The 16,129-nt window shown below is 37.7% G+C and overlaps 1 protein-coding gene across 2 annotated transcripts in view; it reads left to right on the top strand.

The window, feature by feature from the left end:
* ttll5 (tubulin tyrosine ligase-like family, member 5) overlaps positions 1 to 16,129 on the top strand; it is a 132,602-nt gene that overhangs the window by 13,844 nt on the left and 102,629 nt on the right. For both annotated transcript variants that reach the window (XM_084393446.1, XM_084393445.1), the window contains exons 10-12: positions 4,203 to 4,304; positions 5,703 to 5,794; positions 6,508 to 6,615. In XM_084393446.1, coding sequence (XP_084249572.1) covers positions 4,203 to 4,304; positions 5,703 to 5,794; positions 6,508 to 6,615 — 302 coding nt within the window. The remainder of the gene's footprint in view (positions 1 to 4,202; positions 4,305 to 5,702; positions 5,795 to 6,507; positions 6,616 to 16,129) is intronic.

Below are 16,129 nucleotides of genomic sequence, written 5' to 3'. Positions count from 1 at the left end.
TGCTTAACATGTTTGTAATAGAAAACAGCAGCTCAGATACTTACAATTACAACAACAACAACAAAATAATATATGTCACATGGGCCTGTGGGATTATTCAATATGGAAAGAGAACCTCCAGAAGGAAGTTTGACTTTGATATTAGCTGATTTTATTAATGGTTTCATAAAGATCGGATGTTGTTGATAAAGCCCGTTGTTCCAGACATATTTCCAGTGCTTTGAGTCTCAGTTTTTACACTTTCGGGGGGGAATCAGCCTACAAAATAGCTTTTTGTTTTGTTAAATCGTTGTCTCTGTGTATTAAGCTGATGTTTTAAAACCCCCCAAAAGTGATCCCTTTACGACAGTAAAAGAGCACAAACACTAGATGGCAGCAGAGGTGTGTCCAGGAAAGTTGGACGGCTCATCTAGGCCTCAAACAAAGCTTTCCATTGTCTCATTGCTGGAAGGACATTGACAAAAGTTTTTTTTTTTTTTTTTAAATAGCTTTTTTTTGTAAATGTTTTTAAAGCACCAAAGAAATCTGACATTTGTTTAAAAAGCTGCTTCTTTTTTTTTTTTTTTTAAGTGAGCACATTCTCAGGCTTATATAATTATCTTTTTAAATGATTTCTTCCACCTGAAAAGGCTCTTTTTATGATATTTTTACACAAGCCACAAATAGTAGTGTCAAAGTTTTGTGTGGAAAGTCTCCTGATCGCTCCGAATCCCGGACTGAGCGCCTGTGAAACGCATTCAGTCTAGATCTGCACACACAGTCCTGCTTCTGGCACCGAGAGGAGAGCGTTTTCTCAGACATGCGAGTGAGAAGCTCAAACAGATCCTCAGATTTTTTGGATGGCGTGCGGAGTGAAGCCGTGTGAAGTGGATGAGCAGTGCATTGTGGGCCGCTGTGGTGTGTGTTTTCAGCAACCGCTGGCTCCACTTTTATCTCGGAGATCCCGAAGCTTTGAGTTCAGGTGCTCTCGGTGTGCCAGGACATTCTTCCTCCACTCGCCTTCCAGCTTTAGGACAAATCACAGAAGATTACGTTAATAACACTTGTTCTGTTATGGGTTGTGATTATGCGGTATTCTCGCGATACCATTATGCGCAGTTTATGAGGAGATTTCATCAAACATTGATAAAAGGCCACATTAGTGAACATTACTTATTGCTTCAACTAACAAAATACATTTGTTACAGTATTTATTCATCTTTGTTAATTGTTAATTTTAAGTTAATGTCAGCTTAGGTCCATTTAAATAATATTAACAGTTTTAATAATGTATTGGTAATTGCTGAAATTAACTTTAGCTTTAGCTTTAGAAGTATTTTTAATTGCTAATGTTAACTAATGGAACCTTATTGTACATTATTATAAGTGTCAGTGATGACATGTTTTTGTAGGCCAACCTCTTGGTTTCTGCAACAAAAACCCAATTTTTGTTTCATTGGCTTTTGGATTATTGCAATAAATAAGCCTTGTGACCAACAAAAGTTTATGATTCATACTTGTTTTGATCATCATGATGATCTTCAGAAACGAACAGAACATTTATGGATTTCGAAGCCTAAATAAAATACAAAGTCGAAAAGCTAAACGAACTACACCACGGTCACATGACTTCAACGTCACCACCTTTAAAGTCACGATGAAATCAAAATTGACAATTCTTTTTTTTTTTTTATGAAATATTGCAGTATTTAAAGGCAGGGTAGGTAGGATTTATTAAAAATTAAAGATCCAAATTTATTAAAACTTTCTATATATATCAATACATAATTAAAATGTAAGAACTCTGAAAAAAAGAGTATAAAAATCAAGTGACTCTAGACCGTTTAATCTGTATTAAACACAGCTCATTATTTCGATTCGGGACGAATCAAAGGATTGGCTTAGGCGACTGTCACTCTCTCGCAACCATGGCAACCACCCTTTTGCCACACAGCACCTGCCCACTTGCGCGCGACCGTTTGATTTGAGGAGTGCGAGAGGCACGGAACCTGATCACACCTCCGTCCAGTAGATGGCGGTAATGCACTATGTTTGCAAGCTGCCAATAAAATCTATCGAAGAATAAGAAGAAGGCACTGAACCTAGGAATACCAAAACAATGGCAGAGAAAGAGCAATCTAAATTTACAGTACTGGCATATGCAGTTAGTGAAGGCAAACCAGGCAAAAAAATGCCCCTTCCCCTCCGCTTGTCTCAGGTAAATAATGCGTCCTCTAGCTCAGCGGTCGGAGTCGCGCGTTCATGTGTTTTGGGGACGTGGCTTTGGAAGAAGCACAGAAATGAGGGGGTGGAGTGAATGGAAATAATGAGATGTCTTTAAAACAGTCGTGAGAGGTCTACAGACACTCGATTTTGATACTTTCTTTTTCAGAGTACTTACATTTTAATTATGTATTGATATGTACATAAAGTTTAAACAAATTTGAAAAATAGAATTTTTAGACCATTTCTACCTACCCTGCCTTTAATATAGATGATTTATATGTACTCATCATTATTGTGTTAAATTCCTGTTCCTGGTAATCTTGACTCAGAATAAGTTCCTCTTGCAGCATCTCTTCTCTTCTCTGATGACGAGGGCGGGGCTATAACCTGTCACTCACATGAGATCAGCCAATAGCAAACCACAACCAGCCAATCAATTCCCCACAGACACAATCAAGCCCCGCCCACATTTGTTTCACTCGATATACGACACAATAGAGAAGAAAAGACTTGCACAACTTCTGTTTCATGCTGACTTTAAGCTTCAACAACTCTTTCAGCCTTTATTTAAAAAAGCATTTTTCCCTGAAAGTTTGAGTTAGAATAGTTTGCAAGAGCGTGATTATAAACACAGCGATGCTGTGAAAGCGACTAGTGAGTAGATGAGTTCATCTGTTCGTTTAATGTCTGACAACCTGTCATCCCATTTAGACACTTGTTAGAAATAAAAAAAACAACAACTTTAAAACCTTTAAAATATCACAAGGTGGCATTACTGATGTATTTATAGAATAAAGCGTGAATAAAAATACCTCGAGCTTGTGTTCACCACAGACCTCGTTTCAGGCATTTAACCAAAAACCCCATTGACTTCAGGACGATGGACCCGGTAGAGCTGAAACACAACTCGTTTACATCATCCCTGCATTACTGTTGCTCATGTTCAGTGATTCGAGACATTCCTAAACTCATGTGTGTTGTTGAGGAGAGTGTGCTGCTACTTTACTAAATGATCAGCGTATTTTACCTGCGGCACCACTAGTGTTGTTTTTGGCGGCCTGTTTTAATTTGAGTTTTAGTCTAGTCTTTGTGTCAAGCTGTCATTTTAGGTTTTATTAGTTTTAGTCACGTTCATACTCTTTTCAGTCTAGTCAAGTTTCAGTCGACTGAAAGTCTGAGTATTTTAGTCAGAATTATCCATGACTATTTTCGTCTAGTTTTAGTCGACGAAAACTGATGACATTTAGTCTAGTTTTAGTCAATGAAAATTGTATTTTAGTCTCTTTTTAGTAATGCAATTCTATTTAACCCAGTCAATATTGTATTTCAGACAAGGTTATCTCACCAAAATATAGTAATCTAGTGCTATCTAGGTATTGATCTAGTACTTTTATAAGTATAAATGTGACCCTGGACCACAAAACCAGTCACATGGGTCAATTTTTTTTTTAATTGAGATGTATACATCACCTGGAAGCTGAATAAGCTGTATAGTTTGTTAGGATAGGACAATATTTGGCCGAGATACAACTCTTGAAAATCTGGAATCTGAGGGTGCAAAAAAATTGAAACATTGAGAAAATGTCCTTTAAAGTTCTCCATTTATGATCGATCACTCACAAAAATAAATGTTTTCTATATTTACGGTAGGAAATTTACAAAATATATTTACTTAATATCCTAATGATTTTTGGCATGAAAGAAAAATGGATAATTTTGACCCATTGTTGGCTATTGCCACACATATACCCGTGTGATATGTGACTGGTTTTGTGATCCAGGGTCACATTGAGGAAATGTTTGATTGATTAAAGCCCATCGTACAGTCATCATGGCCATGTTGGTCCTAACGCTGGTGGACGATGATGGAGATCTGCTAGTTTTAGTTTGACGACTGCTTGCTTTGGTACTTTACCTGTTTATTCTTTTCAACAGGTCCGTTAAATGTCATAATCGCTATAAAGCTCATGTTTTCCCTCTCGTTGTGTGTGTTGTAGGTTTGCCACGGTGAAGTATGACCACGCAACAGCAAACATCAAGAACCAGTTCATGCATCTGACCAACTACAGTGTCAACAAAAAGAGCAGCGACTACGTCAGGTGAGCAAGCAGAGAGCTTGCAGTGGCGTCGCGCCGCGTGGACACACAGATTTCCAGACTCCTGCTGTTAAGTGCAGTGTTTGTGTGCCAACAGTTCTGCTGGTATTTTAATGACACCGTTTGAACAGAAAAACAGAGGCTGTGCTGTATTATGTAGATGTATGACTCCTACTCCGGCCTATTTTACACAGTCAAGTAGATCGTACACAATAAAAGTTGTGATAAAATAGTCAATAACTGTTTAGCATTATAGCTATTTTAAATGTAACCCAATTGAACAAGCAGCAAAGATCTGTTTTGTGTTTTCCTCAATTAAATGGATTCATATTTCTGGGTTCTCAGCCCCCAAAAATAAAAATTATTAATAATACACTAATTAATTAATTAAATGGTCAAAAGTTTGAAATCGTTAGGACTTTTAAAAAAGTCTCTTCTGCTCATCAAGGCTGGCAATTGTTTGATCAAAAATACAGTAAAAAGTGAAATATCATTAATAATTTTTTTTCTATGTGAATATATAGTTCACATATCAAATGTAATTTATGCCTGTGATCAAAGCTGAATGTTCAGCATCATTACTCCAGTCTTCAGTGTCACATGATCCTTCAGAAATCATTCTGATATGCTGTTAAAAAATAAAACATTAAAAAATCTTAATTAGACCCAACTTTTGGGCGGTAATGTAAAGAGAGTTTAGATAAACTAGACAAACTATCACTATCAGCCAATTAAACTATCAGCTCCTGAATTTGAATTTAAATGCAAAATTAAATGTAAGTAGAGTTCAATGCTGGCTTGACAAAACATTGATTGAAAGTTTTGATAGGATGAATAGAATTGAAATGTCACCTATATGGATGGGACAATATATTGAATTTCAAAATATTGTTAAACAAATAAAAAAATGTATATATTGAAATGTGATCATAAATCATCAAAATATATATTTTTTTGCTGTAGTAATGGAAGATGTAAATTATTTTCGAAAGAGAGAGTTGATATTTGTAATAATTCATAAAAAAAAAAAAAAAAATCCTCTTTTAAAAGTGTTTATCAGCAGATCATTATTGTGATCTTAGACACATTTGAGTGTGTTTAACCCTACTGAACACCAAAATCAGTGTGAGAAAAGTCTTTCCATCTACATGTGCGTAAGGTTATGATACAATAATGCCTGATGGCAGCGACATGCCATAAAGCATCACGCAGTGTACAGTAATGAGAACCGATCTAAGCTGTCAGAAATAATAGTTAAATAATCACTTAAACGGCTCAGGAATGTGACTTCAAATGCAAGCTAATCCTTGTGTTTGCTAATCATGTCAACATTGTTACGTTGTGCCCATTTCTCAGTACTGTTTTTGCAGTGCTGACAGTCAGGGTTTCTCTTCCTTTCAGCTGCGATGACCCTGAAGTAGAGGATTATGGGAACAAATGGAGCATGAGCGCAATGCTGAGGTATTTGAGACAAGAAGGCAAAGACACCACATGTGAGTAAATCTAAGATGCATGTTTAACACATCTGACATTCAGAAGCACTAATCCACAGTCATTCATGTGGAGACTGACACGCTTGTTACTCCTGACAAACAGCGCTGGATTTATGACTTGCATTATGACTCACTTGGTGGATTTCATTTTTGAGATGATTCAGATTTGAAATTCTGTCACTGCAGATATTTTTTGAATGAAGCGTTTTTGTCAAATAAGTGTAATTTCATTTAACAACTCATTTGCTATTAAATTATTATATCGTAAGTAAATATATCCACCAATTTAGACAAAAAAACAGGGAAAAAAAAGTCAAAAAAGTTTTGCCTTCTGAGAAACTTTGCGTTTGCTTTTTAAAATGTTGCATCCTCTCACAAAATTTTGCAAGCGAATGCAAACCTGCTGATGGAAATAATATGAGATGGGAGGAAAAATATTTTCTTTCTTTCAAAAAAAAAAAGTGTAATGTTCCCCTGAGAGACGTTGTGTTTGCTTTCTGAACGTTTTGCGTTCTCTCTTTTCTGGAACAATGCAAAAGTGTTGCTTTCCCTTGAGAAACGTTTCGTTTACTTGCAAAACCAGTGATGGAAAATAATATGAGATGGGAGGAAAAATGTTTTGATGCTTTTGTGAGTGGTCATGTTTGGCATGATGCAGAGAATATATAAATGTTTAAATAAGCTGATGCTTGCTTTCTCTGTGTGTGTGTCAGTGCTCATGGGCCAGATCGAGGATCTGATCATTAAAGCTGTTCTGAGTGCTGAGATCCACATCGCCACAGCCTGCAAGATGTTCGTCCCTCATCGGTGCAACTGCTTCGGTAAGACGCCGCATATAATGGGACATTTTGGCTAATCAATATTTTTTTGAAGTTACACCGTGTCCTAACTACACGCGACGCGCGATAAAAGGTTATTTTCCATGTTAATCAGAGTGTGTGTCCTAACCAGCCGCGACGGCGACACGCGACGATTATATTATAGAAACGGTTTCTATTTTTCTGCGACGTCGCGCTGGAACAACAAACACAAAGTGTGGCGATGATAATCTCAGGTGCTGTTTATGTGCTTTATTTAATGTTAAAAGCGTGTCATGTGACTGAATATCATTTAGTGCTCCAGCTTTGTAGCTGTAAAAGCAACAATGGATAATTCACCTCAGATCTTGAAATTAAATGGAAGCAAGAACGTTCAAACTGTGAACAAACAAGTGTATTCTTTGACAAAGATTGTTTTAGTAACTCAGTAGCCGATGTATTTTTTAATAATGTTTAAATGGTGTAATATTTGTGAATTTGATTTTGTAGCTACTTATCCATTTTCTTGCGAGTGTCGTTGAGATTACTCTCTTACCGCTTTTCCACCAAGGCAGTGCTGGTGCCGGTTCGGAGCCGGTGCCTACTCGCAAACCAGTTCTTTGTGTCTCGACAGCCAAAGAACCGGTTCTCGGCCAGGAAAATTGGTTCCAAAGCGGCACCAACTCTTTGCTGGACTAGAACCGTTCTTTTACCACGTCATGCTTCCGTCGGAGGCTGGGGGCGGGGTTATTGTCGAACACTTTCTCGAACGTAACCTCCGTCTATAGTCATCCAGACGAGCAGCACAAATGTGTTCGCAAAGCCAGGAGAAACATTTGCAGAAAGACGATGTAGTCCAAAATTGTAATTGTTATGCTTGTGGAAAAACAAACAGGTTCTGAGAAGGTTCGCAAGTTGAACCAACTTTGAACCAGCACCAGTTCCGAACCAGTTCTTTTTTGGTGGAAAAGGGGTATCTGGTGCTGTGCACTCGCCACGAGACTCCGCCCACCCGCTGCTCTGATTGGCTGACTCCGCCCACACGCTGTTCTGATTGGCTGACTCCGCCCACACACTGCTCTGATTGGCTGACTCCGCCCACACGCTGCTCTGATTGGCTGACTCTGCCCACACGCTGTTCTGATTGGCTGTGAGTTTTGATTGATTTTGACGCATCTCGCAGTCGCGTCGCGTCTAGTGTGGACAGACAAATTATTTGTCGTTGTAATCTTATCGCATCGCGTCTGGTTAGGACACGGTGTTAAGGCTTGCAGATAGCCAATACGATGGCTTATATTATACATCAATGTTGTTTTTCCTGTTTTTAAACAAAAAATCAGGCATAAAAACACTCAATATTGTGGTAACTGGTTGGTACTTTTGAAACTTAGATCAGCATTATTATTTTACTGTGTGATCATTGTAAACCCCAGAGTAAAGGCAGGTTTGCAGTGTATAAAGTCTGTGCTGCGTCCCGTACGATCTCTGCTGTGTGCTTGAGCAGAGGAACGCAGACTTTACTGTATGACGGACTGTTTATGGAGGTGAAAAACACAACGATATTCGCTGCCAGAGCAAAGTGCAGTCCAAATGTTTCTCATGCTGAACGATTATGTGGTGTTAAATACCTGCATGAGGTCAAACACATTATCCTCCAGAGTAATCACTGACACATTCAATTCATCACTTCTCTGATTCATGTTAATATTAATTAACATATTAGCAGGGTTATTAACTTAAACTAAAACTATAAAAGACATTGTTAATTAACATTAACCTGCAATAAAATTTAAATATCAACATTAGATGAAAAACCTGGTAACATGTTACAGTAATGTCTCGATTAGTTAACATTAGTTAAAGGGATGGTTCAGAGTAAAATCAGCCTAGGGTCCTTTGCACCATGACCTCGAGTCAAACACCCCCCAGAAGCCTTTTTCCCTTGGTTGAACATTATTAAAGTTAGAGCTTATTTAGAGATATCAGCCGGATGGTTTAGTGCAGGCGCTAATGGATCCAAGGCTGTATCTGGTAAATTACCCCACTAATAATGCCCAGAATGGCACCACACTTCTACAGTTGTACAAATAGGTTCTGTACTCATAAAACGAGGCATTGGAAAGTCTGTAAGTATATCAGGAGTTTATTTAAATAACACTTGCCTGACGGCTAATGCTACCGCTAACCCGGACGTCGACGTCACTTCAGTGAGTTGAGAAAAGCACGTAAAAGTCCTGGCAGAAAGCGATGCATAAGGATGTAGTGTAACGACGAATTATTATTTTTCCGAAGTGTTAACAACTTAATGTTAACTAATAATTGTTGCAAACTGGTACTACCAACAAAATATTAGTGCATTTCTGGAACTGGGCGTCGTTAAACCTTATGCAAAGTAACAAAGCAAGAAATTCAGAGTTTGAAATCGCTGGTGTTTCTGACGTGACAAACTACCTTGTAACCAATCAGATCAACGTGTGATCGTTAACCAGTGGATCTCTGAGCTGAGTGAGTGAGTGGAGGCGGGGCTCATTTGCATATTCATAGAACCGCGCATACTAAATGAGGCAAGGGTGTCGGGTTACATTCAAGATATTTTAAGACATGAATAATTTTATTTCCAAGGAAAAAATGTTTAAATATGTCATTTTGGTGATCAAAGAAGAGTTTTAAGGGATAAAATCATTGACTACAGGGGGACATGTACCTTATTGAGTTTAAAAAAAGGTGTGGCTCTATAGTTCTCCTCATGTGCCAGATCACCCTCCCAAAACTGAACACAAATGAGTCACGTAAGGTAACAAAGCAAGAAATTCACTTCTGTCAGAAGGCCTGGTTCTGTTCCTGGTTGTAGGTCAGATTCTCTTATTTAAAAGGTTGAAGAAGCGGTGTCTTTTTCACACTTTATGGCGTATCTTTATTCGTTCCAGTATTTCCAGAGTAGGCAGTACCTGTGAACTGTTGTAAATGCCAGGATCTGTCTAAATTTAACTTTTTATCTTTCTGTTCGCTGCAGTGTTTGTCATTCCTCTGTAACGTGTCTGTAGACACAATATTTCCTGGTTTAATCTCTGATAACAGTGCAGGTGCGTTGCTCCACTATCGGACGATCACCTGCATGAAATGGATATCTTTACCCAGTGTATGCCCTCATCTTTGGTGCATGATGGATACTGGAAGAGGGCAGGGGGTTCACTTCACTGTGTCACATGACTGAATATGAGCTGCCCATGCAGGTGCATCAGTGGAATGCGATGGACACAGTGTGAAATGAATAAAGTGGCCGGTTTAATATGGTAAAATAACTTTTTACGTCAGGGTCGTCCAGTCCTAATTAAACGCACCAGCACCAGCTGATCTTCGGGATCTCTACAAACTTCCGGCCAGGTGTTTTGGAGCTGAGCTCTATTGTTGGAGCTAAATTATTGTGAAGAGCGACTCACACAACCGTCTTATTGCTCTTGGACGGTCGTGTCTCCCACAGATCCTTTTTAGCCGAAATGTGTGAACCTGCGCATAAGCATCAGTGGCGTATGTTATTAAAATAATATTCTACTCCTCTGTGCAAGCTATAACATACAACACAACAAGTGTAATATGGAAATAATGTTAGTGATGCACTGACTCAAATTTCATTACTAAAACACAGACACTGAAATAAAAGTTTCAATTAGCTCTAAACTGAAGCTGAAAATAATGTTTATTTAATAATCAATAAAACATTGAACACATATAACATTCAATTTCTCATTAATGCAATTATCTAATCAACCAATCACATGGCAGTTGCTTCAATGCATTTAGGGGTGTGGTCCTGGTCAAGACAATCTCCTGAACTCCAAACTGAATGTCAGAATGGGAAAGAAAGGTGATTTAAGCAATTTTGAGCGTGGCATGGTTGTTGGTGCCAGACGGGCCGGTCTGAGTATTTCACAATCTGCTCAGTTACTGGGATTTTCACGCACAACCATTTCTAGGGTTTACAAAGAATGGTGTGAAAAGGGAAAAACATCCAGTATGCGGCAGTCCTGTGGGCGAAAATGCCTTGTTGATGCTAGAGGTCAGAGGAGAATGGGCCGACTGATTCAAGCTGATAGAAGAGCAACTTTGACTGAAATAACCACTCGTTACAACCGAGGTATGCAGCAAAGCATTTGTGAAGCCACAACACGCACAACCTTGAGGCGGATGGGCTACAACAGCAGAAGACCCCATCGGGTACCACTCATCTCCACTACAAATAGGAAAAAGAGGCTGCAATTTGCACGAGCTCACCAAAATTGGACAGTTGAAGACTGGAAAAATGTTGCCTGGTCTGATGAGTCTCGATTTCTGTTGAGACATTCAGATGGTAGAGTCAGAATTTGGCGTAAACAGAATGAGAACATGGATCCATCATGCCTTGTTACCACTGTGCAGGCTGGTGGTGGTGGTGTAATGGTGTGGGGGATGTTTTCTTGGCAGTCACACTTTAGGCCCCTTAGTGCCAATTGGGCATCGTTTAAAATGCCACGGCCTACCTGAGCATTGTTTCTGACCATGTCCATCCCTTTATGGCCACCATGTACCCATCCTCTGATGGCTACTTCCAGCAGGATAATGCACCATGTCACAAAGCTCGAATCATTTCAAATTGGTTTCTTGAACATGACAATGAGTTCACTGTACTAAAATGGCCCCCACAGTCACCAGATCTCAACCCAATAGAGCATCTTTGGGATGTGGTGGAACGGGAGCTTCGTGCCCTGGATGTGCATCCCACAAATCTCCATGAACTGCAAGATGCTATCCTATCAATATGGGCCAACATTTCTAAAGAATGCTTTCAGCACCTTGTTGAATCAATGCCATGTAGAATTAAGGCAGTTCTGAAGGCGAAAGGGGGTCAAACACAGTATTAGTATGGTGTTCCTAGTAATCCTTTAGGTGAGTGTGTGTGTGTGTGTGTGTGTGTGTGTGTATATATATATATATATATATATATATATACAGTATATGGAATACAAGTGTGAATATATGAAATGAAACGAAAGTGCAAATTTGACAGTACTTAATGAATAATGTATAGTTATATCCTTGTTATCTTGTAGTAATATTCCATGACTTCTGAATTCCATGATTTAAAAAATGGCATTCCCTGAAAATTTCCTATAGTTTGTTGAACTAGAAAACTTTTTTTTTGCAGCTGGTCATATTTCAAACATCACAGACAGTTTGGAGTCTACATCCCGTTATCTTGAGGATCATATTTTCATTATTGCAACATTCGTAATGCTTATGAGTAATCGTGTTCATCAGAGTGTTGCTTAAACATTATGCATCATTATCAAAGGAATTTATGAATCTCTTAGCACTCCAGGTAGAAGCTGATACACAAGTGCATGCATGGTATGCACCTGTGGAGTGCACATTCTGCATCACGTGTAGATAGGGGCTTCTGTGGGGGCTCCCTGTGAGGTGAGGGCATGTTTCCTTCTGTATTTATGTTTGCCTGATAAGCAGGAGCTTCCAGAACTTCCACCTTCCAGTGAGGTTCACAGCATTCAGTCTTCTGCGATGCAATAGTGAATGAATTTCTTCATTAGTAGAACTGTACTGAATACGGTTACCAGTATTTTTCCCAGTACATGCATTACTGTAGCTCATCATTACTTAAGATTGCTGCTACTTTGCTAGTTTCATTCCATATATTCAGTTTCATTCCATATGTTCAGTGTTTCATTCCATATGTTCAGTGTTTCATTCCATATGTTCAGTGTTTCATTCCATATGTTCAGTTTCATTCCATATGTTCAGTGTTTCATTCCATATGTTCAGTTTCATTCCATATATTCAGAGTTTCATTCCATATATTCAGAGTTTCATTCCATATATTCAGTTTCATTCCATATATTCAGAGTTTCATATTCAGAGTGTCATTCCATATATTCAGTGTTTCATTCCATATATTCAGAGTTTCATTCCATATATTCAGAGTTTCATTCCATATATTCAGTGTTTCATTCCATATATTCAGTGTTTCATTCCATATATTCACAGTTTCATATTCAGTTTCATTCCATATATTCAGTTTCATTCCATATATTCAGTGTTTCATTCCATATATTCACAGTTTCATATTCAGAGTTTCATTCCATATATTCAGTTTCATTCCATATATTCAGAGTTTCATTCCATATATTCAGTGTTTCATTCCATATATTCACAGTTTCATATTCAGAGTTTCATTCCATATATTCAGTTTCATTCCATATATTCAGAGTTTCATTCCATATATTCAGTGTTTCATTCCATATATTCACAGTTTCATATTCAGAGTTTCATTCCATATATTCAGTTTCATTCCATATATTCAGTGTTTCATTCCATATATTCACAGTTTCATATTCAGAGTTTCATTCCATATATTCAGTTTCATTCCATATATTCAGAGTTTCATTCCATATATTCAGAGTTTCATTCCATATATTCAGTTTCATTCCATATATTCAGAGTTTCATTCCATATATTCAGTTTCATTCCATATATTCAAAGTTTCATTCCATATATTCAGAGTTTCATTCCATATATTCAGCGTTTCATTCCATATAAAAAGTTTCATTCCATATATAAAAAGTTTCATTCCATATAAAAAGTTTCATTCCATATATTCAGTTTCATTCCATATATTCAGAGTTTCAAAATACAATAAATAAGACATAAGATAAGTATAATGAATATGTAATATAGTGCATATATTTATCAAAACGCTCCTCTCCAGAGTTATTTTTTTTTCTTGTCAACAAACAAGTTTATGGTCACTGAAAGGCTGTTCTGAGGTAAATGTGTAAGTGACATTATTTACAAGCTGTTTTATTGACATCTTTCGGCAGTTGTTGATTACATGAGCCAGGATTCATTACAGCGAGTCTTTCAATATTCCTTCTGATGTTTACTTGTTTATTTGCTGCTGTAACTAGTCGTAAAGAAGAAAAGATGATAGGTTTACGTGCCGCTACAGCGATCTGTCACCTCACATTAAAGAGACGAAAGCTGAGAAATAATTTCAAATCAAAAGTAATAAAACACAAAGCTTTTTTGCGATGATTGGATGGCAGGCGCAGTACAAATAATGTTTACTGAAGTTTTGTTCAGCTGACATGTTTATTGTTTTAGTTTATTCATGTTCTGCGCATGAAACTGACATAGATAAAACACACCATCAGAGAAACGGTTATCATACGTCACCCATGATTTCAGCGCTCCAACTCTTTCTGCTGAAACTAAACTTGGAAGGAATATTTTTGGTGGCTGAAATTTTGGCGCATCACTAAATATCTTTATATTTGTTTTATATATATCCTTTGTATATCCTTTCCTCTTGTGTGTGTGTGTGTGTGTGAATGCATATGGCCGACTTCATCACACACACAAAGAGAAATATCCATGTCATACAAACAAAAATAAAGCACTAAAATAAGGTAGCAGAGTCAGGAAGTGATGCGGAGGATAATAAATGAGGCAGTGCTGAGAAAGGTCTTTAGCATTGGCTCCAGCAGAACAGCCCCATTGTTTTCCCAGTTTACATCTCATCTCCAGTCAATCTGGATCAGAGCCACACGGTCGATTCCCTCTTTTATATGGTCCGTATTGTCTGGATGTGAATTAGCGGCGGGTTTGTCTTTGTTCAGCTGCTGTCTAAATGAAGTCCTGTAACATGATGCTTCATGGGTCGCTCTTCACCTCTGACACGGAAAGCAGGAACAGTCACACACTAGTGAATAAATGAGCCTCTGTGTGTGTTGGGCCGTATTTGTGTAATGGCCATTGACGTCTTTAAGTGCATTTCAATGCTTCTTTATACAAGTGCACACTCTATGATTTTTGTGGTCTGAGACAAATTTCATGAATTGTAAAATATTTATTTTGTCTTTCTTTGATCGTTTATTGTGGCAAGCTCAACGATGGCCTCAGTTCACTTACTTAAGAAAAGTTTAGTAAACCCGTTGCCTTAAGATTATTAAGGAAATAAACTTAATGCTTAATTGAAAAAATTAAGTTATGTAAACTTGACAATTCCACATTACTTGATTATTTTAATTTTTTTTGATTAAGCATGAAGTTTATTTACTTAAAAAAAATTGAGGAAAGCCGTTGCCTTAAAATTATTAAGTTAAGTCAACTTATCACGTTTTACAGTGTGGTGAAAAACACACGATTCTTTCTTAAATGATTCTGAACTGATTCTTACGACGTTATGATGTTTGCTGCCAATTCCACACATGCGTTGTGAGAAACCCAGGCTCTTGCTTGATATCGCAACTCTTACAATGTGCGGAAGAATTTCAGTGTTGCTAATTTACAGTAAAGCCTGGTGTCTTAACTGTAAGCAGAAGAAAGCCATTCAATGCAGATGCCATATATTTCCGGAAAAGGTCATATTTCATGTATTTAACAGTTGAGTGAAAGCGACTACTGACACTTTGGTATTGTGACAACGTGTGTGTACTGATAAAAAAATTGGAGGACAAGATGCATTGTGATCCATCAAGGATCATTTTGTAATTGATTTGATACCAACACATGGCCAACTTTAGCGCAAAGACTTACAGTAAAGAACTGCATTTTCTGTCTGTTTGACGGCCGCTGTGACGTTTTTCTTGAGTTAGTTTGTTCCTTCTCATCATCACTCTGTTTCTGTGATTAATGAACAGCTGATGAAGAGATGTTAATTTTTATTCTTGATTAGCCAAGCTGTTTAATTACATGTGTGATGGAGAGCCAGTTTTGCTTCTCATCCCTCAAAACTGTGTCCTTATTGTTCTTCAGATCATGCATATTGTAATTGTTCATGTGGAGTTTTACTTTTTAATTTCCTGTTGTTAGAAGAGTAGGCCTTACCTCTAGAGAAATGCTCATTTTAACAATTTTAGGACATAGCAGTTGTGCAAATGACTATATATATATTTTTTTTTCTTGCCTGTATGTTGTATTTATTGATTGTTTTTAAACTCTTTGTCTTAACTATCATTGAGGGGACTTGCTGAAATGTATAGAGAGACAAGAGTTCGTTTTACAGAAAATGGTTTGTTCCAATTAACTAAAGGCGGCAAAATGATGCATCTAAGTGTGTTCAGAAGTGAGGCGGGGGAACAGAGAGTGGTTTGGAGCTTAATGCAAATGTTTTTAATGCTGCTTGAGCCTGAGAAACTTCGGTCTCCAACAGTTAGTGTAACCTTTGTTTTTATTTGTACTCTTATCCACTGTTTTTTGGACCTTTTACACTTCCTTGCCTTTAAAGTATTAAACTTCTTTTGGAACGACTTTTAAATGGATGCCTGGATGAATGCTTGGGTCTCTATCACAACATGTCACCAGTTTTGCCACATCATTTTAGAGTTTAGACAAAAGTCATTTTAAAATAGAGCTGTAAGCTGCGGTTTCAGGGCCAAGAACACTCGTTTTACATGCTTTATAGGGCTTGTGGTCATGAGCCACAGTGCCGTGTTTTTAATAAAGACATTTTAGAAGAACACAGGTCAGTCTACTCGTAATTGACTAC

Source organism: Rutilus rutilus (genome assembly GCF_951802725.1).
Source record: "Rutilus rutilus genome assembly, chromosome: 21".
In the NCBI taxonomy this organism is placed as follows: Eukaryota; Metazoa; Chordata; class Actinopteri; order Cypriniformes; family Leuciscidae; genus Rutilus; species Rutilus rutilus.
Note: the sequence above shows the minus strand (reverse complement) of the source record. Positions and strands in the feature narration are given on the sequence as shown.